We start from the raw sequence: 26,430 nt of genomic DNA on the forward strand, positions 1-26,430 counted from the left end.
GGCACATGTCTGAAGTTTCTTGAACTAGCCTTGTAAGGTGCTGAACATCCTATACTTCTGCTCAGTCCAGTGGGAATGTGAGGTTTTAAAGGGCTGATCTGAGCTCATTGAAGTCAATGGATAAACAGCCTTAAAGGGAGCTAAGCCACTTAGGCTCTATCAACACATTACAAGTATTGCACAGTTAACTGGTTAATTGTGCAGTTACCAGGAGAACAGCTATACGTGCGAAGTAGCTATCACATAATAAAAGGCTTTAACCATCTATAAAGTTAAAAATGTGTACTAACTTTGTAGCTGGTTGCTATTGAGCTTTAATTTGCATGGTAGCGAATTACTATAATAAAGTATCATCTACACATGCAAATAAGGCGCAGTGGTATCTAGTATGCAATTCACACAGTCACGCCTCTACCATGCACTAAATCACTTCCTCCTCCACCTCTAAATCACTTCAGAAACCTACTATTTGAAGTACAAAACTACAAACAACAAGTGGCCATTACCAGACGATGATTCACTGCAGACGATGAGAACTGAATCATTGTGGGCAGGTGGTGTCTGACACTACATACAGACAGGATATATTCTGGCAGGAAGAATGAGATAGATGACTTAAATCACTATTTCTGGTTTTGTTCATTCTTTAAAGAAATGAGAGGAAAATTGATTTCTCCATTAGTGGAAAATATTAAATATTGAGCTAATGAAGATTAAACAGTGTGTTCCTATCTAACAATTTACAGCCTGTCTTATACTTCCTAGTTTTGAAACTTAGGTTTGAAAACTCTGTATCTTTTTGCTTTTTTCAAATGTATATTGTCAGTGTCTGGTTTTAGGAGACTTCGGTACATAGCACCTTTAGCTCTATTTAGCTTCAAAATTTCAGAGAAGAGATGGAATGGTATGTGACTGATCTGGAATGTATTAAATAGGTCTTCTTCTGTGGACTTGGTTACCACAGGGAAAATGGAGCCTAGGTACCTGTTGCCTGAAATAAGACATTCAAGCCAGGACACATGATGACTATATGAAAGTTTGAGAATTTTTAGAGCAGGGGTGATGCATTCTTTATGCTTTTTTCAAAGCTTTAAATTTTACAATAAAAAACTTTAAATAATAACACTGAATTTATCAGGTTTTGATGTCACCATGTTTCTCTAAGGCACTTGGCCCATATTACAGATAAAATATGATTAACCAGTTAATCGCATCTTATAAAGCTGTTAGCCAGCGACATGTTCATGCAATTAATGGTGTGATAAAGCAAGGAATAAGGCACAAGGTTATTGAACAAAAAATATACACTAACTTTGTAGCTGGTTCCTATCACACCATTTATTAAATGTGTAGTCAGGCTGTAAGACTTTTTATCTCATTATTTACTGAACATATAATTGCTAAAAAGGAATTTTGTGTGTTGCTTGTTGCCTGTCTTATGTCAGGGAAAGTAGCAGGGTATCATGGAGTATAACACTGGGAAGACAGGGAGCTCTGCTGCAGTTTGGGGCATGGGATACTGTGGCATTTGGATACTTTTCATTTTTTCAGAATTCTTTCCTCTCATGGGCTAGGGACAGACATTACACACAAATTGATTTAAGTGATCAGAAACTGTTTTACATCTGCAACAGAACAGACATTCAGTGCAGATAAACCAGTTTGAAAATGGTTGAAACCAGTTGAGATAAACCTGGTGGAATGACCCTGATTTGGGTCAAACCAGTTAAATGCAATGCCTCTCCTAGACCCCTTCCTGGTTTAACTTAAACCAGAGTCCCCCAGAATCCCAGATGCTTTGCAACTCTGGGCGGGGCTGTCTGCTCCAGAGCAGGGCTGACCCTGCCCCTCTGCTCTTTACCTGGAGCTCTGGGAGGGACTCTGGGCACAGCAGTGTCTGCCTGGCTTCCCTCTGCCCCAGCCCCCTCTTACCACACCCTGCTCAAGCAGGGATTCCCCCACTCTCCTCTCCCAGGGTACGGAAGCTAGCCAGCATGTGGCATGCTAGCTAATGCTGAGAGGTGTTTGTGTAAGGCTTAGGTCATTTTGGAGCTAATCAGCAGGTCCGCTATTAATGTCCCTCCATTCATTCCCTGGAAAAAGTTGTTTAAGAATAGCTTGAAATAAAGTGGGAAGCTTTTGTTTTCTTGATGAGCTGCCTAACACTATGTTAGCAACTCCCTGCTGGCTCCCTCACTGGTGAGGAGCAGTGGAGGAGGGGAAGGAGGAGAACCCCTCCCTAATCATAGCATCCTGCGGGGCCAAGCCACACCCCCCTCAGCTGCATTGTTGAAGTGAAGGGAGGGCTGCTCTAGCACACCCTGGCTTCTAGCCTGAGCCACTGCAGGCATGTGCCTGCAACTCTTCAGTCCAGAGGGGATGTCTGGTGCACCAAACTGGATTTTATGGTTCAGAAGCATCCTTCTAGTCCTTTATTCCTTTGTCTAAAGCAGTTTTTGCAAACTTGGAAATGTGGCTATTCCTTTTTTCATTTGCATACTTTGCATGTTGAATGCACTTTGAATTGACAACAGAGGGTGGCGGTTTTTTGGGTTTATTGGAATCAAGGCTTTGTAATCATGAACTCTTCAGGTGCAGAATATGAAAATACAGTGTAAGTGGTGCATACAATTGTTAATGAATCAATCCCTTATTATAATTAAGGAAAACAATTAATTGTTTTACCATAAGTGCTGCAAATTATTTACATTACACTTTTATTCTGGTAATAGAGTAATAGAAGGAAGGGCAAGAAAAAAACTGAACATAGCTATAATACTTCTATGGCTTATAATTGAGTACAGGTATGAATTCAGAAATTACAGTATTGATTTCAGTGCTAGCCAGTTATACCTTTAATAGGAAAATTTAATCTTCATGCCTTTGCATGTAATTTAATTAGAAATATTTTCTGAGATTTTCTTATAAAGGTGGAGATTGAAAATATAATTTGGCATTTTTTTAAGTCCTTTTAGGATTGTTATGATTGCATGCTAGAACTGACTACCATCTATAGGTGCCAGAGTTTTTTTTTCATCCCTTTGTTTTTACGTGGTCAAAGTAGCCTATTTGTAGTTTTGGCTGCAGGAGTTCTCCATGTTGATGATTTCTGACAGTACATTTTGCAAGATTGGAAGTTGGGAAGCTTTCTCCTTTCCACTTTTGGTAGATGGACGCCAAAGATATATATTTTTTACTACTACTTGGAAATAATTTGCTAATTTCAAACAGTAGTGAGGCATCTTAAAATAGACATTTGTTCCCCTTTTTCCTCTTGATTGTAATTAAAATTCCAACAAAAAAAATCTGTGTTAAAATCACAACTGCTTTGGAAAAGCAAAAGGATTTTAACAGCAGTTCATGTTGAAAAATATAGCACGTATTATTGCAAAGTGCCCTTTTCCTGGTTAAATGTATGGATCAAAAGTGCCTTTTTCCTGGTTTAATGTATGGATCAAAATATCATGGTAGAAGTGATTAGACCAACTTGATTTTTGCAAAAAAAAAGTCTTTATTTGCAAGCTTTTGGGCACAAGCACCGAGTGGTACTTTCACACAGAAGGTGGTAAAACTTGCTTCCTTCCTATAAAATTATGAAGAGTTCATTAAAAAAATAAGTTAATTTAAAAAAATCAGCTAAAGTTCAATATCTTCCATGTGTTAGGTACCGAGGTTATCTGTATCCAGGTAATCTGCCTAAAACGAACTGTTCCAAACAGGAGATTTTGCCACACCTTCAACTCTTCTATGAAATATGAACTTTCATTTCTACCTAGGAGATCTTTTATACTCTTTTCTTCTATGCCTGAAAAAGGGTGCTTGTACCTGAACGCTTGCAAATAAAGATATTTTTTTGTAGAAATGTATTTGGTCTAATAAAAGATATCACCTCTACCATGAGTTCTGATTCTTTTTGCCTCTAGACCAACTACAACCTGGATACCTGGATCAAAATATGAGTCTCATAAAAAAACACAGCTTAAAGGATATAGCAATGCAATGCAGCAGCATTAAAACTGCCTTTGATTTATATGTTCTGTCTTTCTGTGCCATCAGATATACAGCCTTAATGTTATAAGTGTTCAGAAATTGGATGCAGATCTGTATGTATGTATTAGAGTCAAGTTTCTCAGAAAAATAGGTTTTGTATTAAATTCAGGTTCAGGTAAGGTCTGTTTTCATGGTCTGGCTTTGGTGTGTTCCATCATGGCAGGCCTCTCAGGAAAATAGTTGATGAGAAGGTCAGTTGATTTCATGGGGTTTTTGTCGTATTCTGCTAAAATCCCCTGGGACCAGATCACATAAATTTAATGCCATTACACTTAATTAGCCTCAAACACGAGGCCAACTTGTTATCTAAATGAGGAAAAACCATGCTCTCAGTCTTTTTCCAGCTTGTATACTGAATTGTATTGTCTGCAGTTATTAATGAAAATGTTATTTTCATATTCTCAGCCTTATTAGTCTTTTCTCTCTCTTTCTTGTCCTCTTTTTGCCAGTATTAATACAAAATATTTGTTACAGTAGCATAACCTAATAGTGCCACCTATAAGAGTAGGTGCATTGCATCAGCACGGATAAGTAATGTGTATGATCTGTCAATTTTATAGGATGCACAGAATTCCCTGAGTATGACTGTAAACTGCATCCAACTGGAGGGCCTGGCGGCAATGTGGTGGAGCTATTTGTGATGAGGTAGCTCCTATAAAATACAACAGTGTTGCAACCTCCAAAGTAAGGCGAGTATAGGATACTTATAAAGGCTACCCTCCGCTGCGTTGTGGGTACTTCTTAGTTGGAGAAAAGCTAAGGGCTGTCACCCTGACACAAACGTTCCCTTGCTGAAGTGGTAGGTAGTCAGTAGCAGTTCTTGTCTGTTGCTGTCTGGCAGAAGCTACAGCCATTGAGGCATTGAATGTTTGGACTCAAATAGAAAGCACAATTGGAAGCCCTTTTAGTTGTTTGTAGTTAAAAGTCAGTATTTAGTGTTGTTCAGGAGGACCTGATCTAGAAAACTGGAGGCTAGAGGACACACTGTTTAAATTGCATACAGCAAATCATAATAGAGAACAGGTGAGGTGGTAACTAAGGTGGTTGAGGAGAGACAGTTGCTAGCTGAGTTCTATTGTAGGACCTTTAATAATAATGGTGTATTTAAAAGAAAATGCAGTACAAAATGATCGTAGAGGAGAAATGTACTGCTTCAAAAGCTGGGACAAGAGGAAGGAAAGATTAAATGATCATGTATTGCTCAAAGCTTCGAGTGGGAATCTGGATGGGGAAAAGTAGTCAGCAAGAGATCAAATACAACTATTTGATTTCTTTTTTAAAATCCTTTTCTGACAAGAGTGGAATAGGATTCCTCATGAATGGGCACCTTTCAAAGCCCTCCAGTAGTCAACATAAGCAATTTCAGTTGTTTGGTGATTTTGGAACCATAATTATATAATTTTTTTGGAGTAACATTTGCTATTAGAAAGATGAACATTGTGAATCAAATATGTCCAATTAAGGACGTTGACACCTGCCCACTATGTGTGGCAGCATCCAAATTCTAGGCATCTAGCCCTGGAATCCAGAAGTAAATACCCAGACTCATAATATACTCCCTGAAGGTACTTGAGCATCTCAGGGAAAAATGCTGAGTGAGGAGCTGCCTAGAACTAGCTGATAGAAAATACTAATAGAGGGCTATTCTGAATCCCTACTCCTCTGGGGTTTAGATGTTTCTTTCCACTTGGGATCCAGAGCCTCAAACCCTTCCCTGGGTGTAGGTGCCTCCAACTAGTCTGTGAAAGGACTGAGCAGAGCTCAGGATTATGGCTGTATTACAGATGAGTTGTTGGAGAACTTGCCCAGGAAGTGGCAGACCTCTATTGGATGCCCTGCATTTACCCTTGTCTGCAGACTCATGGCCTTCCTTTTCATGTGGTCAGCAGCTCCTATGGTGATATTTCTGGCCAGGTTTTCAAAAATACTTTGAAATTCTGGCCATTTATTTAGTGTGTCTAAATTGGCAATGGATTCTTATGAAAATCTATTTGAGAATGTCCCAGAGCTTCAACTTTCCCACCAGTAAATTGGGTATAAAATCTGCATCATGTATGTTGTATGGTTTTCCATAGATTTCATAGACATTTGGGCTGGAAGGGACCCTGGAGGATCATCAAGTCCAGCCCCCTGCCCTAGGGGCAGGAAGTCAACAGGGATCATAGGATCCCAGCAAGATAAGAACCCAAATGTGTCTTGAAGGTGCTGAAGGTTTAATTCTTTTGATGTTTATATAGTATTTTATTGTCATCAAATAGTACCGTTAATATTGTAATGAATTATATACTAAAAAATGACTTTCTGTTAAACATATTGAGCATAATTGCTTCATCCTAACTGAAGATTCTGTATTTTGTTTTCCAGTAAACAAGCACAAGCCATGGATTGAAACTTCATACCATGGGGTCATTACTGAAAACAATGACACTGTCATTTTGGATCCTCCCCTTGTTGCTTTGGATAAGGATGCCCCAGTTCCCTTTGCAGGTAGGAAAATACATTAACAGGGGAATTCAGTTTATTGACTATGTGATGACATTAGTAGCGATTAGCTGTAAGCACTTTGCATGTAGCACCATGTTAGTATTATTTAAGTGACCTGTTTAATACTTCTGGATGAGGACATATAGGACTTGACACTTAGACCCATTCTACTTGAAGTGAGAGGTTTTTTAAAATTAGTCTTTCTTCTTCAATTGTAGATGCAGGGCATATTACACACAATATGATGCAGCAATTTTGTGCTGCCAGTATTTTTTCTTTTTAAATGAAAACCTGGAGGACATGTAAGGTAATTTCAATGTACTTAATGTAAGGCAATTGTTCTGATTACCTAAATTTAGTCTAATATAGCTCAACTCATTTATGACATTTATGTTAAAAACTGGGTATAGGCTAAACTGGGTAAAGAATATTTAAAGAAGCTTGCATTTTAATAGTATTTAGCACTTCATAACTGTCAGAATCAAGACAGAACGTTTAATGGAAGTTTTCCAGATTTCTGGTAAGATTGCTTTATAATAGATATATGCCATATTGAGGTTTATACCTATATTAAGCTTTTTTTTTTTGACAGTCTGTCACATTATGAGCTATTTAAGCAGAAAAATAGTTCTTTTGCACATCAAGTAACTAATCTGTTCTGGTCCTTGTTTCAGTTAAAAAAGATGAAAGAATAATAAGACCTGATGGTGGTATAAAGATTACAAAAATATGTACTTATTAAAATTATGTATTTTGTATATAAAATAGAGCTGGTTTTTTTATCTGTAGGTTTCATCCCAAGTGCACACAAGCATTTTTTTTCTAAAGCGCAGGATTATCTTCGATTATTCTTAATGCCTGACTTCAAATAGCATGTATTTATGAATCATGATCAGCCATTTTCTGCCCTAATATGTGCTGATGTGCTATGTTAGGCTTCATGCCTGTAAAACAGAGATTGTCAAATGTTTCTATGCTGCAAATTCCATTTTAATAACAAGATTTTCTTATGCCCCGTCTCTCCCCTTTGCAATTCTTGTAGTTGTACTGGATGCTCCCAACCCATTTGCAATCACATAGTTCCCCTGTGGAAAAGTACTGTCAAGAATGTAATGTGTCTTCAACTGATTTTAATATGATGTAGCAGCTGGAAATGAGGAAGAAAGCCAGCATCATGAATTATCAGCCTGCAGCCTTTGGGTCACAGATTGAATGGCATATTATGCCAATCTGAGTCTTTTAGCAGAATCAAGAAATTAGTGATTTTCATGCTTTTCTTGAAAAATAATATTCTATAAAGTATAGTATTTGGGTTCCAAAGGAGGTAGGTAGAGACTTTTAACAAATTAATAAATCACTTCTGACTGGGAACTGTTTGCTTAATTAGACAAGGAATAATTCCATCAAAGTTTCTTTAGGGCCAGCAGTCACTGATTCTGGTATTGCTGTTTTTTACCACAGAAGAATATTGTTGATTCCAACAAAATATTTTTGTAGTATTTGGGTTTTCTGTATTTTTTTAGTATTTTTAAATATTTATCTATGAGCTATTATTGCCTTTGGAAAAATATGGAAGTGGATAATCCATGGTAAGTAGCTACCTGTGAGTGATGTAGGTGAGGGTTGCTTTTTAGGGTTACCAATTTTTATGTCAAATTAGATCTCTTTTTATATGTGTAGATTATTCAGTCTTCCAGCCATATGTGAAAAGTAGCAATATAATCCAGTGTGCTATAAACCTTTTGCACCTTATAACTGCAACTAATTATTTTGGAATAAAAGATGAGCTAGAATGGAAAGAATCCAAGATGTTTCTTTTAATGATGTTTCTTGATATTTCTATTAGCACTTGTACTCTCTTTTGTATTTACTCTACATACTTAACAACTACAGAGTCTTGTGTATTATTGTCACTAACATTTTATCAAACTCACTGCCGACTGAGGATATTCTAATTAAACTCTTCAGTGCTTATGGATATTTTGGTTCTACAGGTAGCAATCAATGTGTGTTTCATAGTGACTGTGATTTACCCATGCCATTTAAAATAATTCTTTGAAGGAATGAATCAGAAGCTTTCTCTATCATGTAGGCAGGCAGGTTTCTACAATATAGTTGATACTGAGGGCTGGGAGTTAGCACTGGTTTTTAATGTATTTATTCATTTAACATCTTTGCTAATCCTTTTGCATTATAAAACATATTCAGTATAAACAATGGGTAGGAAACCTTGCTTTAGGCCTTCTATCTTCATATTGTCACAAGTTTATGTCCAGGTATTATATTATAATTGGCACTAGTTTAAATAGCCTTATAATATATTTGCACTCTTGTCCATCCAAAGATCTGTATCCCTTGATGAACTGTCCTTTAATAAACTGTACTCTAAACTTCCTTTTAAAGAAATGAGAGCCTAAATTCCTTGAAACCTTTGAATAAACAGTTCTCCAGTATTCCATTCATACAAAAAATGTTCTTGCCATAAACTGTGTTCTGAATCCAGTTTTCCTGGTTCTTTTTATAGATACTGAATCATTTTCTGTGAAGCCTTTATGAGTGTGCAAAACTATGCAATGGTATTTGAAATGAAGAATAGAATTGGTTCTGGACTTATTTTCTTCCAAAGAACTTTCCCCCAAATCACTGTCTATGTAGCACTAATATCTGAACTTCATGTCATAGAATCATAGAAAGTTAGGGTTGGAAAGGACCTTAGGAGGTAATTTAGTCCAACTCTGTGCAGGTCTTGAAAACCTCCAATGATGGAGATTTCGCAACCTCTCTGGGTAACCTATTCCAGAGTTTTACTACCCTCCTAGTGAGAGAGTTTTTCCCAATATCTAACCTAAACTTCCCTTGCTGCAACTTGAGACCATTGTTTCTTGTTTTGTCACCTGCCATCTGTTATGTTGCATAATCTATTACTACATCTAGGACTGTCTTAATGGATGATGAATGAGAAGGTCTAGCTGCTTGGAGAGTTCATAAAATGATGTTGTATCATCTTGGATTTTATTTTATAGCTTGAATGTTTCAAACTTGCAGTCCTAGAATACATTTCTGGTAGGTACAAACTGAAATCATATACTGGTACACTAAATGAATATTCTTAAAGGTTGTAGTAGAGATTTTAGTATCTTATCCACTGTACACATAACCTCCCATCAATTATATCATAAGCTATTAAAAGTGTGTTCCAGTGTTCCAGTCTTAATGTATCATTACTTATTTTTTTCCACATTTATTTGCCTAAACCACTTTGCCTCTAGTTGCTACACCTTTATTCCCAACAATTCTGTTCACAACTACATCACCCTCCTTCCTTTTTGTTGATTCAGTTGTGTACCTTCAGTTAATACTTCCTCCTCTTCAACCAGCTGGATCTAGTCTAGATTTGATCCATGTAACAATCTACGGTTTATTTACTAGCAGAATTGTCATTCACAATTCAAACCCATAGCCACCTAAAAAAACTCTTTCTTACAATTGCTGTTATAGATTATTGTATGTTATATACGACTGTATCAAAAAATTCTCTAAAATCAAGCTAAATTATGGGCCTTAAATCTGAGTTTTTAGGTATGGAAATCCCATTCTATGCTAATGGAATGCTATGTACCTTTGATCACAAAAAATTTCTGCATGCCTTCTGTTAGTTCATGATCAATGTTTCCAGTATTTTTTCCTATTGTTTTAGCTAAACATAGCTAAAACATTTGTAGGGTGTTGGGATCTTTCCTTAAGAACCTCTTGCGTAAAATCAGATCAGCTTTGTAAAACATCTGCATCCAGGAAACAAGTGCTGTATTACATTTGTGCACAACTGTGTTATGCTCAGCTTTAAATTCTTCAAAGTGAGCTAAAATGAAGTGTGTATTAAATATGTTCCTGAATTAAGCTGCAGTGCTTACAATAGATTTTTTGTAGACCATTGCATTGGTCGGGGTTTGAATAATTTTTAAGACTGAAGCATTTATTCCTCAATCCTTATTTATATGCTTATAGTCATATATTTTTGCTCTGGTTAAAATTCTTTCTGTGTGTGTCTTGCTTTTCAGAAATCTGGAAGATGTTCCATATAGCTCTAGAGTTGAATTGTTACCATTGAAAAATTGAGGGGAGTCTTTGTAGAGGACTTCATCACTCAATAATGAGCCTCAAAAACAATAATAAGCCACAGTAATCCAGCCACAAAGAAGTTTTTCCCTGGAAAATGCTAGAAAGCCAAGTTCCCACTGTGCTTTTTTCCCTTCTGGATAACTTGCCCTGTGAACGTGAAGCAGGTCATATAGAGTAACAGTTTCCATCAAGCAACTTTACCTGTTGATTGATGAAAACAGTATCTCATGGGGCTTATGGGACAACTGAGAAAGCACAGCTCCTGTATGTTAAAACAGCCTTTTTTATGTCCAAAATTACATTTGGGGCTCAGGAGAGAGTAGCTGCAGCTTCAGAGACAAGAGCAGTTGCAGCCATGTAAAGGCTGAGAAGGAGCCACACACACACCTAAGTGAGAATTCCCAAGCTGCAAAATGATACTTGACCTTCATACGCGGGTGCTGAGGGAATTGGCTGGTGTCATTGCGGAGCCATTGGCACGGCTGTTTGAGGACTCCTGGTGCTCGGGCCAAGTCCCTGAGTACTGGAAAAGGGCCAATGTGGTCCCTATTTTCAAGAAGGAAAGGAAGGAAGAGCCTGGCAACTACAGTTAGCCTCACTTCTATCCTGGGGAAGGTCTTTGAAAAAATTATCAAGGGCCACATTTGTGAGAGCCCTGCAGGGAAAGTGATGTTGAGGGGTAACCAGCATGGGTTCATACAAGGCCGATCCTGCCTGACTAACCTGGTCTCTTTCTGTGACCAGGTAGCAAAAGCTTAGATGTGAAGGAGGAAATCGATGTCATCTTCTTGGACTTCCAGAAGGCCTTTGACACAGTGTTGCAATTCTGGTGCAGTCACATGGGTGGCAAACTGGCTCCAGGGGCGCATCCAGAGGGTGGTGATGGACGGGTCGATGTCGACCTGGAAGGGTATGGGCAGCGGAGTCCTCCAGGGCTCGGTCCTTGGGCCAGTGTGGTTCAACATCTTCATTAGCAACCTGGATGAGGGTGTCATGAGCACCCAGTTCAAGTTCGCTGATGACACCAAGCTGTGGGGTAAAGTGAATACACTGGCAGGCAGGGACCGTATCCAGGCAGACCTGGATAGGTTGGAGAAGCGGGTGGATCTGAACAGGATGTGGTTCAACAAGGACAAGTACAGAGTGCTGCACCTGGGGACAGGGAACCAGCATTATTTTTATAGGTTAGGGGCTGACCCTCTCAGCAGCACAGAGGCAGAGAGAGATCTTGGAGTCATGATTGACTCCAGGATGAATATGAGTCACCAGTTCGATGAAGCAATAGGCAGAGCCAACTGCACCCTGTCCTGCATCAACAGGGGCATCACTAACAGGTCCAGAGAGGTCTTGCTCCCCCTCTGTGCGGCGCTGGTCAGGCCGCAGTTGGAGTACTGTGTCCAGTTCTGGGTGCCGCACTTCAGGAGGGATGTGGAGAACCTGGAGAGGGTCCAGAGGAGGGCCACTCGTATGGTTGAGGGCCTCCATGGCCAGCCCTATGGGGAGGGGCTGAGGGACTTGAATCTCTTCAGTCTCTGCAAGAGGAGACTGAGGGGGGATCTTGTGGCTGCCTATAACCTTATCAGGGGCCAGCAGCAGGGACTCGGGGACAGTCTGTTTACCACGGCCCCCCTTGGAGTCACTAGGAACAATGGCCACAAGCTGAGGGAGGATAGGTTTAGGTTAGATATTAGGAAGAACTACTTCCCTGTAAGGGTGGCCAGAGCCTGGAATAGGCTTCCCAGAGAGGTGGTGCTCTCACCTTCCCTGGAAATCTTTAACAGGAGACTGGATAAGCACCTGGCTGGGGTCTTATGACCCCTCCCACCCCCAGTGCTCATTCCTGCCCATGGTGGGGGGTCGGACTCGATGATCTGCCTAAGTCCCTTCTGACTCATTCATTCTATGATTCTATGATATATGAATGTCTTGTAGCTGCTGATGCAAAGAGGCAGGAAGTGGGTGCTTAGTTCTCAATTCTGTATAGGATTAAGGGATTCTTCACACTGTAGCACTCCCCACAGGGCATATCTACACACACACATTTACTGCATAGTTACTGAAATTATTGTGCAGTATGGGCATGCATCTGCACATGAATGCCTGTACTGCTCAATAAGTATAGTGACTTATGCCAACGTGAGTGTAAATTTGATACCTGCATGATGCAGGTATCAAATTTACTCGTGCAGTACTGTACAGTAATTAATCAAATGTAGATGCCTTACTGTGCTGTAACACTGTGTGTGAACTGACTTAGAACAAACTTTAGTTCCAAGTCAATCCACACACAGCATTACTGTGCTTTAATGTGCCTGCACATGTAGATGCCAGCCTATTCCAGTTTACGGTGCATCAATTTACTGTGCAGTAAATTTAAGCCAGCGTAAATGCACATGTAGATATGACCACAGACAGGTAAATTAAATATCTTGAAAGTAGCTTTGATTTTTGGAGACTCCACCTTGGCTCCACTGCTCTATTGGTGGTGAAAAGGTAGCCAGAAGATATCTTTGCTCCTAATAGCTAACGTGGTCTAAAGCACATACAATCAAATCGTCCCCTCTATAACAAAACACAATTGCAGAGCTGAGTTATTAAAAACATATGGGCTATTTAGCTTCGGAGTAGCACTGTGAAGACGAGCTGTGTATCAGTTGGTTGTAAATAGTCATAAAAGTATTTTCCGATATATTTAGACCTTCTGGCTTTTTAAACATCAAGAGTGGCATAGTCTTATATCACTATTTCTGCCTATTCACTTGGGAGTGTGAACATAGTACCTGGCATCTGTTCCTTTTTTTTTTCTCTTGAGAACAATGAGGCAAAGATTTTATTAATTGCAGTGTCAACACCTTCTGTTAACACATATATTACCTGCACATCAGAATCCTTTTCATGCTGTGGTCACATGAATAAATGTTGGTAGTATTCTGCAAATATCTCCTTTCCCTCAGCACTGGCTGGTGTTAAAAGCTGGTCTTTGAAAATTAATAGATGTTAAGGGTTGTGGGAAGATCATCTTGTGATGCCTTAAGTGTTGCCAAACTTCATGATTTGATTGAGTCTACCTGTATTTTGGAGTTTTCTTAAAGCCACAGTCCCTAGAGACATCACAATTGGAGAATATTGCATTTTTGCTTTTAAATGTATCAATTTTCTGGTGCCCATGGTTGTGAAGGTGAGATTTGAAAATCTGCCTCTTAAAGCTTCAAATGCCAGAAAACAAAAATAAAAAATAGCCTCCATTTATTAGGTTTTTAAAAATTATTCTAATATAATAAAGGGCTTAGTCCAGCTGTCTGTCCGTAATGCTGTTGGAGCACTCTGATTGGTTACTGAAACAACCAGAGTGCTCCAAGAACATTATGGACAGGAGGCAGCAGAGGCATGGCAGAATGGTACTGGCCTTGCCCCCTGCCCCCCCGGCCCTGCTCTCTGGAGGTGGCAAAGCACCGCCATGATGGTGGGGACAAAGGAGATGGTGCTGACCTCATGCCCCTCTCTATCATTCTTGACAGGCAATTCACTAGTTGTTATTATATGCTTGCAGTTGGTGATCCTATAACTTCATGATAGTGCATTTAGCATGCTCCTCAGACATGCCTCTGATTGGAAGCTTCAAGAGTAGCTGGATGCAACTGAGACACAACTGCACCCTTTAAATTAAATTCAACCATAACTAGGCTCATCAAGGATATCTGGTTACAAGTTATATGAACTTTTCCCCTGATCATGCAATGTACTGATGCTGTCGCACCACCTTTGAATCCATACAAAATCAAACTCTCTTATAGAGTGGTTATCTTTTCCATTTTTCTTCTCACCTTTGTTAACATTTTATTTTTATGGTATTACACAATTTTGTGAAGTTCTTACAATTCTTATTATATAATTTAGGGATACCCATTGAGACCCTTTTAGTAGGTGTCTTGCAAAAATCATGTACTCACAAATTATAGTTACATTGGCCTGAAGGTTTAGCCATAGCATTAATCAATTGTCACTCACAAGACATGTCATTAAGAATGGCTATAGGGATTTGGTTTCCTAGCCATAAGGTTATTCACAGAGGTGATCTGAATGCAAACAGCGGAAGCTCAGCTGCATCAATCTAAAAGTAGCCTTTATATTACAGCAAAAATAATAATGACAAAAATACAAGGGAGCCTCTCTAAGTAAAGCACCTGGAGCGTCTTGTATATCAGTGTCCCCGCTCTGAAAAAAGGTGGTGGGAGTGCTTTAACTAAAGATCATCAAACAGGCTTTAATTAAAATGCCTCCACCACCATCTTTCAGTGTGGAGATGCTGATACATGTAATGCTGGAGTCTTCTGGAGCACAGTAATTACCATGCTTCAGCAAACTCAGTGCTCCAGCAGATTCGATTAATTGTGTCTGCTCCGCCCTGCTGTAATTATAGTGCATTGGACCAGCCTCACTGCACATGTGTAAGCACCCTACCAGGTCCAGTCTTTCCCCCACCAAGTTAGTTGTGAGCATTGTGGCACTCTCTGAGAGCAGGTAAGAGTTTTATACTTAGTTGGAGGGCAGTTATTTACTGTTACTCATTGCTGAAAAACTGAAGGAGGAAAAGAGAAAGAGGTAATTTGTAGAGCAACAAAATAATGGATGTGCTTCTCACTTTGAGGCATTCACAATGGAGAGCCTAACTGATTTCTTCCTTCCTTTGTTGTTATAGAGAAAAGTAAGGAAGGGGAGTGAAGTGCCCAGGATGGACCTGTGAGGCTAGGAGGGGTGAGAGGCAGCAGGTGGGGCTCTTTGCCAGGATGGGCAGAGAACCATCAGCAGGACTAAGGCTGGGAGGTAGGGAAGCAGGAGCAGCATGATGTGGAGTGGGAATATATGGATGTGGGTTGAATACAGCACCTCTGGGGTGGTGGCAGCAGGGTTTAAAACCAAGTTATGATCCATGTAGCAATCTACTGTTTATTTACCAGCAGGCTTGCCATTCACAAATCAAACCCTATATCCACCTAAAACCAACTCAAGACCTTTTTTTTTTTACTGACAATCTGCAAAGTTTTTACTGACAGTCCAACTTCTTTACTAGGGTTGGTGTTAAACTCCCAAATTTGAACCGAGTCCTGTGAGAAGGTCTTAATTCTTTTACTGATGTATGTAATATAGATATCAGTAAAAACATATTTTAGTTTTAAAAAATAAGTTTAGTTTTCAGTAAAGAGTATACAGATTGTCTAATTTTTTTTCTTGAGTCGGCACACACGCACGTATGCATGTGTGTGTGCACGTGTGTGCATGTGTGCACACATACACATGTGAATACATGTGCATTTATCTAAATATTTACAAATCAGACTTGCCTTCCAAACACAGTTCCAGTCTGTGCAAATGCAAACTTTAGCATTTTTCTTGTACTAAAATGACTAAAAATGAGAGGCATCCAGTGAAATAAAAATATAAAGGTGTCTGATTAACGACTCACTCACAGGCACTAATCCACACTGCTACACATCATTGATATTTTAACGGCTCAGAGGAGAATTCCATTCTCAAGTGAAGCTATGCAAAGTTAGTTTCTTGTCAACCTGTTATATTTAGGCTTGAATACTGAAGCCCATTTGGGCTTCAATTGGGTACTTTAAAACTGTTTAGATGCTTTCAAAAAATGAAGCATTTCTAGGTTTGGTTTTATATCTACTGGTAAGCAGGTGACATTAATAACAGGAAACAACATTTTTGACTTAAGAAATATTTCCACATTTGTAATGTTAAAATTTTTACTTTCTGAACAGTAGCTTTTGAACTTTCACTGTAGGCAAGACATAAAACATGCTGCCAGGTTTATGGTGCCCAAAATTTATTATTGTTAGATATTTTACCTTTATAGCAATGCATGACCAAACGTCTGAGCCTTAAGCCACAAAGGATTGAAGTTGTTTGTAACAAATAGCCCAAATATTTTTTTTAATTTACTTTAGAAGGATTTGATGTACCTAAATTAGTTAAGATATTTAGTGTAGCCTTTAAAAGACAGTCTCTTGATACCAATAAAAACCCAAGGTAAATTAAATGCCTCCAGAAGATTTTCCAGTAGTACAGTCAGCTATAGAAGTATTAGGAACAACCTTAGAGCTACTGTTTTCCATCTAGTAAGGTCAGACTTGGTTTTCAAATACAGAAAATACCAAGAAAATTATTCTTAGAGTGACCTCTATTGGTTAGTTCATGAGACTCTGTCAAGCCTGGGTGTTTTTGTTTGTTGGCTAAGTTTGATTGCCTTGTTAGTCATCATGGCAGCAGTCAAAAAAATGGTATTTATTATTGACTCAGGAGTGAAACCAGCAGTTTCAGGAACTCACTCAAGTTAGTTCTTGTAAGGCTTTTAGCTACTTTCTAGTTGTCTGTATCTGATGTAACACAGGAAGGAAGGTATTTTGACTTCCATCATGGACCTAGGAAGTTAGAATAAGGACAAGGTGACTCTGAGTTAAAAAAACACTACAGAATAAGCATAATTAAATACAATTTTGTTTTATTTAAATAGATCAAATTACTTTAATTAGTAAAGAACCTGGTCAGGTCACCAATATGAAGAAATTTCTTTGACATTGAATATTAGCGTCACTTAAATTAACAGCATCAAGTTAGAAGATTTATAGCTTCACAAAGTTTAACAACAGTATAAATATAACTGCACAAATTTAAAGTATTTTATTTTACCTTTCACTATTTGTCCATTTTAGACAATGACAGCAGATAAGAAGGTGTTTATTTGGGGAAAAAATTAAAATATCAGTGCCCTTTGAGTAATAGTGGTTTGGATAAGAAAACATACTTTAGGTAAACCTAAATCTTAGGCCTAATGCATGTAACACTGTGTTCTTCTGACTTCACTAAAATGACATTTTCCCATTTGGCGAATACTGCCAAAGCAATAACTGTCTTGGTGTAATGCAATGGTGGAGACAAAGGGCTAAATTCTAATTGGTTCCTGAGGCATTTGGGTATCTAAATGATAGGCACCATGAACCAGGAAGGTGATTCAAATTGAGTGATTGGATCCATCCAGCCAGTGGTCAGAAATGTAGGTTTATAAATCCAAGTGCTTCCCACAGAAAATGAAGAGCAGTAGATGCTTGCAAAGGGCAATTCCTAGAGCTATCCAATAGAAAACACTGATCACAGGGTTGTACATAAACTTGCACTCCTCAGTAGCTTAAGCACTTGACTCATGCTGCACATTAGGCTACATCAGGAGTTGTTTACCAGGGGTACGTGCACCCTTGAGGGTACTTTGAAAGGTCCCAGGTGGTATGTGGGGGCAGGCAGGGATAGAGTGCCACCACCCCACACCGCTGCCTCACAGGAGCAGGGCTGGCTTGGGGTAAGAGCAGGGCCACACAGAGGCTGCGCTGCCCCCACTCCATGCCTGGCTGCTCACCATCCCCCACCCCCACTCAGTATACAGCTGCTTGCCTCCCCCACTCCGTGTTTGACTGATCACCACCCTCTGGGGGTACACTTAATAAAAAGAGGGGTGGCCGGGGGTACACTTATTAAAAAAGGTTGAAAACCCCTGGGGTACATTATTCACTTTGTTTCAAAACATTATGTTGCTTCATAGGAGGGACTGAGGTAATTTAGGGCAAGGAGTACTGTCACACCATTAGTTGGCACTATGGGTATGGCTCCGCCCCCAAAGTTGTCTTGATGATGTATATAAGAAGAAAGGGGTTCAGTGGTGTCTTTTTTTCCCCCTTTTGTCCTTGGGCAGGTACTCACGAGTGCACCACACTGTTCCTCAGGGCTCTGCCTCCCCTACACCCTGTCCACATGCCAACTATTTGGGTACGCAGGTCTGTATCCTGATATGATGTCTACCCCTTGACTATGGGGTCCAGTATCGATGGTAATGCCCTGGCTTTTTGTCCAGATGAAGATTTCCTCTAGAAGCCCCAACCCCTATCCTCAGGGTCTGAGCCTCGGATGACAGGCGTCATCTCTGAGAGGAGTGCCTGCCTGGTTTTCTTTAATGAGAAGAACCTGGGAAAAATCTGTCTCCAGCTTGCTGCAGCCACTGCTCCTGCTCAACCTCTGTGGGGTTGTGACTATGGAGTCTCTTCTCCTGGAGCCTGAAGCTCCCCTCTGACCAGTGCTCTCCTGGCTGGCTTCTCCTGCCATGCCAACTTCCAGTGGGTTTTTCAACTTCCTGTGGTGGCGGCGTCAGCTGCTGCCATCAGCTGACCACCACCCCACCCAGGAAGCAGATGCTTCAAGAGTCAGCGGAACACCGACTTGCGTGGCTCCTGCTCCACCCCCGTTAGTCTGGATGGTAAGTTTCCTGGGCTGCAGGGGGCTCTCTTTTACCCTTTGGAAACTTCAGGGGTTGTTCTCGGCATTCCCAATGCCTGTGGGGGCTTCTCACCACCACAGATGTGCCCCCTTAAGCTGCCTTGTGGTATCTTGGTATCTTGATGTGCATCCTGAGTCATCTGGTGCTGCTTCTGGTGTACTTGGTGTGCCTCCTTGGCTGGCTCATCCTGACTCATGCATCTGAAGAGAAAATCCACCATGACGTTATTTTTACTGGGGCGATGCACCACTGTGAACATAAAAGGTTGCAGAACAAGTGCCTAGTGGGTTATATGGGTGTTTTCTATATGGGTTTTGGTTAGCCACTGAAGTGGGGCATGATCTGTTACTACCAGGAACTCTCAGCCCATCAGATAGTATTTACAATATTCTACCACCCAGTATATAGCTAGGCACTCCTTTTCTATTGCAGCATACCTTGCTTATACTAAGTTAAACTTATGGCTTGCAAATGCGACTGGTCACTCATCTTCTCCCCATCATTTCAGAAGGACTGCCCCCAAGGCACTACTGTATGCATTGGTTTGTAAGATAAAAGGGGTAGAGAAGTCTGAGGTATGTACTACTACGTCTCGATACATGGCCTCCTTCAGATTCTCAAAGCTTTTTGTCATTTCAGCCATCCACTGTAGAACCCTTGATGTCCTTCCTTGGAGTGCATTGGTGAGGGGTACAGCAAGCTCTGTGAAGTGCAGTAGAAATCATTAATAGTAATTAATGATCGCTAGGAAGGACTGGAGTTGACAACAGTTGCATGGTTCCTGAAAGTGGCATTTAGCTGCCACTTTGTCTTTGAGGGGCTGGATGGTTCCCCAGACCACACAACCCCAGATACATGGTTCCTTTTCCATCTAGTTTACATTTCTTGCAGTTGGCTTTCATTCCGGCTGCTTTGAGTTCTCCCAGGACAGCCCTCGGGGCATCCAGATGCTGTGGCCAATCTGTGGTAAAGACAATTATGCAGGCAAGGAGGTCCTAGCTCTTCTTTCACCTCCTTGTGTTGTGCCATTCAGCCTTGCGGGGTCCTTCACTCTTTGAGGAGGTTGACATGGTAGATCTGACATTCCGGGTGGTTTCCTGGTTTGAGTACTTCCTAATCTACTGGACCCACTTGCCAGGTAATTTCAAAGGGGCCTTACCACATAGAGAGCTGCTTACTTGTTGAAGCTGGAAATGATATTAGTAACATATCACCTGGTTGGAATGTTCTGGACTTCATTCTCTGATCATTCTGGGTCTTTTGTCATTCTTGAGCTGCCTCGGAGATTCTGACAGGCAATTTGCTGGGCCTTGTTTATACGCTCTTGGAATTCCTGTCTATACTTTTCCGCCATAACCCCTGGCCTCACTGGCCTCTTCCACTCTTCTCTAATAATTTGCAAGAGACCCCTTTGGTTGTGTGTGTATACCAGCTGAAAGGGTGAGAATTCTGTAGACTCCTGAGGAGCATCCAAAAGAGTGAATAATAGTGGGTTTAATACCATGTCCCACACAAGTGAGTCCTCTTGTGCGTATCTCCTGAGCATTCTCTTGATGGTCCCATTGCGTCTTTCTACTAACCTGTTGGTCTGGGGGTGATAAATGGATGTCTTCAGATAGTTGATGCCCAGAGTGCTGCGTAGCGCTTTCATTACTCCCAATGTAAAGTTAGTCCCCCGGTCGGTTAGTATTTCATGGGGGATTCCAACATGGGCAATCCACTTTAACAGCTCTTCAGCCACTCGAGTAGTCGTGATTGACCTAAGCAGAACTGCTTCTGGAAAACATGTTGCATAGTCCATCAAGACTAATACATATTGGTACCCCCCCGTGAGACTTTGGCAGAGGTCCCATGATATTCAGCACTACGCGAGAGAAGGGCATCTCAATCACCAGCATGGGTTACAAGGGGACCCTCTGAGGCCTCCATTCCTGGGTTCTCTGGCACTGGGGACATGCTACACCCCACCTATCCACATCGTCTTGCAGCTGGGGCCAGATGAAATCATGGACCAGTCTCACCCTGGTCTTGTTGTATCCTACATGGCCCCCTAACAGGGAGTCGTGTGCCAGCCTCCAAATTTGCTGGTGGAATGGGGCTGGGACCACCCGCAATCCTCTCCTGACCCCTCTGGATCCAATATAGCAGAACCCCTGTTACCACATAATAGGAGGTGCTCCTGGATGTCCCTTCTCCTGGGTCCTCTATGACCAACCATTGCAGCTCTAGATCTTCCCACTGTGCTTGACAAAATTGTGCCTCACTGATCCATATCTATACCGCCCTGTACAAGCATGTCCTGTTGGGAGGATATTTCCCTTGCCCAACCCTCACCTCTGAGTAATTGCTTCCTTTCTTTTTCTGTTACTTTTACTTGTTCTAGCACCATGTAGATAGGTCCCTATTCTCAACCTAGGGTCATTTCACAGGCCAATGCCAGGGCCAGTCCAACCCTTAGCTCTCCTTGAAACTCCATTACTCTCAACAGGAGATAGCAACTCCAGAATTGCATTTCACCCCATAAGATGCAGGTCATAACCAGGGGTCCAGCCTCCCCCACACGTCTTTCAGCACTAGATCTGTGCTGAGTAAGGACTGTGAACATCCCATGTCCAGGTTAGCTCGTACTGCCTAGGCACCAATCCAGACCATCACTACTGGTCATTCCCAGCCTCCCTCCTATAGGGTTTCACTGAAACTACAATTCATGGGCTAGATCCATTCAGCATCCCTTGGCTTATCTCTAGGGCTGGGAGGTGGAACCAAACCTTGACTTAGCTCACTCAAGCCCAGCCTACATTCCCTTGCAATATGGCTGGTCCAGCCACAACAATAGTGGACAACACCCCTTGCTTTCCCCTTCCGGGGCCCTATCCTTTTCTCCTCTTCTTGGGTCATGCCCCTGGTTGGGGCCTAGAAGCCTTGCCCATGACTACACTTGTTCTCTGAGATGGAGGCGGCCTCAGCAAGGCGGAGGGCCTCTTCACTGTTCCGCGGTTGGTGCTGTCTTACTCATATCTCAGTGTCTTCCTCTAGGCCCCAAAGGAATTGTTCCAGAAGAACCTGGTCTATGACCCCATCTCAGTCATACTGGTTCATGGGGAGCCACTTATTTAACGCATCTCATAGGTACAGGAGTAAGCTACAAGGCCTCTTGAGATCTTTTGCCTTCCGTGCTTGGAAGGTCTGTCTATGGCTTTTGTGTGAGCTCTCGAGCCTGTATAGGATTGCTGCCTTCACCGTGTCATAATTGTGGGCCTCTTCCCTTGGCAGTGCCTGATACGCTACCTGGGTCTTGCCTACCACTAGGGCACCCAACTGATGAGCCCACTGAGTACGATCCAACCCTGTCTGTAGGGCTGTCCTCTAGAATGCCTCAAGGTAGGCTTTGGGTTATCATCCCACGTCATCCACAGCTTCTTAAACAAGGCTGCATTCCATTACATCCATTCTTGCTGGTGTGCACCCTGCACCTGCTGTATTTCTAGAACTTCTCTGATTGCATGGATGGCTTGTGTCAGAAGTTCAGCATGGGCTGCTGCTGGCGGCTGCATGGTTGACTGCCCGTGTCAGGATCACTGATCCACTACAGTGGGAGCCAAATTCCTGGCCAATGCACCACTGTCATGCCGTGAGTCAGCACTATAAGTATGACTCCACCCCCATGGTCGGGGATCCCCCAACTCACCTACTCCCCTACACCCCATCTACATGTCATGAATATAATAACATTACCATAGTTGTTCTTGTTTAGAGTGGTTTTTGAAGCTGTTCTCATAACCACTAGAAGGGTGCTATGTTTTTAATTTCATAGCATTTAATTTTTATAGACATTGTGTATTGGGTTTGATATCTTCATGGTTTCCTTTAGTGGTCATTCAGAGTGAAAGTGAATTTGATTTCAACTTGTAAAGCTGGTAATTTCACAAAAGGTTGAGCTGGAAAGGAGATTGATGTCATATATCTTGACTTCAAAAAAGCCTTCGCTCTGGTATCCCATGAACACCTCTTGGCTAAACTGGCCAACTGTGGCCTTGGGTCCACCACGGTCTGTTGCCTGGGGAATTGGCTCCATGGTTGGATCCAGAGGGTGGTGGTTGATGGAAGTCAATCATCATGGTGCCCTGTGACCAGTGGGGTCCCCCAAGGCTCTGTCCTTGGACCTGTATTGTTCAACATCTTCATTAATGATGTGGACATAGAAGTCAGAAGCAGACTGGCCAAGTTCGCCGATGGTACGAAACTCTGGGGTAGAGCATCCGCACCTGAGGACAGGCGGGTGATCCAGGCTGAACTTGGCAGGCTCAGCAAATGGGCGGACGAGAACCCGATGGCATTTAGCACTGAAAAATGCAAGGTTCTCCACCTTGGGAGGAAAAACCTGCAGCATCCTTATAGGCTTGGCAGTGCTATGCTAGTTAGTACTATGGATGAAAGAGATTTGGGGGTCATCATTGACCACAAGATGAACATGAGCCTTCAATGTGATGCTGCGGCTAATAAAGCGAGCAAAACACTGGCTTGCATCCATAGATGCTTCTCAAGCAAATCCCAGGACAGCGTTCTCCTGTTGTACTCGGTCTTGGTGAGGACGCAGCTGGAGTACTGCATCCAGTTTTGGGCTCCACAATTCAAAGAGGATGGGGAGAAGCTTGAGTGAGTCCAGAGAAGAGCCACGTGCGTGATCAGAGGTCAGGAAAACAGACCTTATGATAAGAGGCTGAGAGGTAAGGGGCTCTTTGGCCTGGAAAAGCGCAGGCTATGGGGCGATCTGATGGCCACCTATAAGTTTATCAGGGGTGTTCACCAGAATCTGAGGAAACAATTGTTCACCAGAACATCCCAAGGGATGACAAGGTTGAATGGTTAGAAACTACTGCAAGACCGTTTCAGGCTGGACATAAGGAAGAACTTTGTTACTGTCCGAGCCCCCAAGGTCTGGGATAGATTGCCGCCGGAGGTGGTTCAAGCACCTACATTGAACACCTTAAAGAGAAATTTAGGTGCTTATCTTGTTGGGATCCTATGACCCCAGCTGACTTCCTGACTCTTGGGCAGGGGGCTGGACTCGATCTTCCGTGGTCCCTTCCAGCCCTAATGTCTATGAAATCTATAATACAAATTTTGTGTGTCAACAATTCCAACAATTCTTGTTAAAGTAATCTGGTTATACACATAACACTGCTAATGAAGACACAGATCTATATAGTGAAGTTAAACAATTAAGCAATTTTAAAATAGGTTAAATCTCAAATCAAATGCATTCAGTTCCATTCCCTCAGAGTTTTAGTAATTTACGTACTGTGTGCATCTTGTGTCCTTTTGCAGAGACACAAAATGGCACAACACAGTATGATTAGCCAATTATTATAACTAGTTCATGTTGAAAAAATAATATGCACATTATGGACAAACACATATGACTCTGTCCCTGAAATATGCACTAAAATGATTAATTTTAGTGAACTGTGCTTATTGGAATTTTTCTTTGCAGCAAAATATCTAAAATGACTTTCCAAGGGATCCATAAGAAACTATTTATGTATTTGAAATGTTCTTTAAAGGTAGAACAAAATTGTTCTGAAAGCTAAGAGGATATTTTAAAGAGATTGCTTAAGTAGTGAATTAGGTATTGGAAGTTTTTCTTAGTGCATATTTATAAATGGATTATGCAAACAAAAGTGTTCAACATTAGAAGTGATTATTGTTAAATATATTTGGACATACTGTCTCAGGGACCCAAATTTGAAGAGAAGGTGGTCTGGACAAATCAGGAACACTTCCCTGGGATCCAGGATTCCAGTCCAGTTTTATTTAGCACCTCTCTAACTATTGTAATTAAAAATTGTTTCTCAGAAGGAGAAACTTATGGTTAGATTTTAAAGTATGTTATTTGAAACCACCATGAGATGCATTTTATAGTAGGATTTTTAAAAGCATTGACCAAACCCTACTTCCAAAGGCCACCGAAATATGTTTCATGCACAAGTCGGCTAAGTACATACTGTCAAAAAGCCCAAGGCTGAATCAATTCCCTCTTTGCAGGCTAGTCTAAGCTGTGCAGTTTGAACCAAGAAGTAAGTGAACAGACATTCTCTTCTGATTCCCGAAATGCAACCATGTGCCTGCAGTGACTCAGGCCAGAAGCCAGTAGGGTGCTAGACCACACCTCCTTGCTTGGTTGGAGCAGACAACTTGGGTGAAGGCTAGTTCACCCACCCTCTGGGGGGAGTAGGGGTGGTTTGCAGGGGAAGTGCAAAGCATCCTGGGATGCTGGGGGACTGTGAGTTAATTTGAATCTGAAGGGGATCTGGGAAAGAAGTTCAATAAAACAATTTAAACTAAATCAGTTCAGTCTGATACTACATCATCCAGATTGATCTTAAACTGGTTTTGGCCACTTTGAAATTTAAGATCCTAGTTGCTATTAAGTATTAATGTTCTCATCTTGGTTTAGAACAAGTGTATAATACAAACACAAGCTAAATAAATAGTGACTTGTGCACATCTTGTATTTTGTGATGAAAAAGTCTGTGGACCATTTTGGCTATTGTCTTAGGGGTGTACCTATCTCTTGAAGTCAGTGTTAGTTCTGAGTCTGGCTGGGCTCTGGATTTTCTTCTTAGAAGAATACTCACCAAAAGTGTAGGAGCCTAAAATAATAAATAATAAAACTAAAAAATTAATTTAAAGGCACTCTGAAATCAGACCTTTTTGTGATTATATTTAGATTTAAAAGCACGATGGCTCTAATATTTCTGAGCATTACAGATGCAACTAAGTAGAAAGTACAGCAAATTTGGTATTTTAGCTATCTAGGTGTGTTCACTGATTTCAACTGCATGATAAAAGATGGTAATGACAAAGCAGGTGCAACGGAGTTCAGGCAATAGAGGCAAGTGAAGCAGAGACCTGGCAGGATCACTTAATGCTCTTTCTTTTGCTGTATGGTTTGGTTCTTTTTTATCACATGGCATTTGCAAGCTGGCTAATTCACCTATCGTTTTATTTTCAGCATTTCAGGGATTTCCTGCTGTGATTGGATTTAAACTCTTTGGCTTCCCCAGCTCATTATCTCTTATTTCCTGTTGAGTTTCTGTCCATGTTCTCTCTTTCACATATGTTTATGCTCTCTGTTTAGAACTAGTCCACAGCTTCATGGACTGCCCTTAAATAATACATAAAAGATGTTTCTTAACAGTGAACATCAATTTTACATCACCCAAATAGCAAATGACCAACTTGAGACTGCTATAGTAAGATCTCATTTTCAGAGGTACCAGATACTCACAGTTCCCAATTACTTCATTTGGAATGTAGCTGTTCAGCATATCTGAGAATAGGTCCCTATGGTGTCAAGTTGGGTTCCCATTATTGGTGGTCAGCAAAACCATTGGGTTTATTCACTTACAGTAATAAAAATAATCAGCCTTTTTGAAACA

The 26,430-nt window shown here is 41.1% G+C and overlaps 1 protein-coding gene across 1 annotated transcript in view; it reads left to right on the forward strand.

Moving 5' to 3' along the window:
• Positions 1–26,430, forward strand: part of CLSTN2 (calsyntenin 2) — an 840,356-nt gene that overhangs the window by 321,914 nt on the left and 492,012 nt on the right. Inside the window, exon 2 of the mRNA XM_090056008.1 lies at positions 6,415–6,537. Coding sequence (XP_089912134.1) covers positions 6,415–6,537 — 123 coding nt within the window. The remainder of the gene's footprint in view (positions 1–6,414; positions 6,538–26,430) is intronic.

This window comes from Crocodylus siamensis, chromosome 6 (assembly GCF_052110815.1).
Source record: "Crocodylus siamensis isolate JL-2025a chromosome 6, ASM5211081v1, whole genome shotgun sequence".
Classification (NCBI taxonomy): domain Eukaryota; kingdom Metazoa; phylum Chordata; order Crocodylia; family Crocodylidae; genus Crocodylus; species Crocodylus siamensis.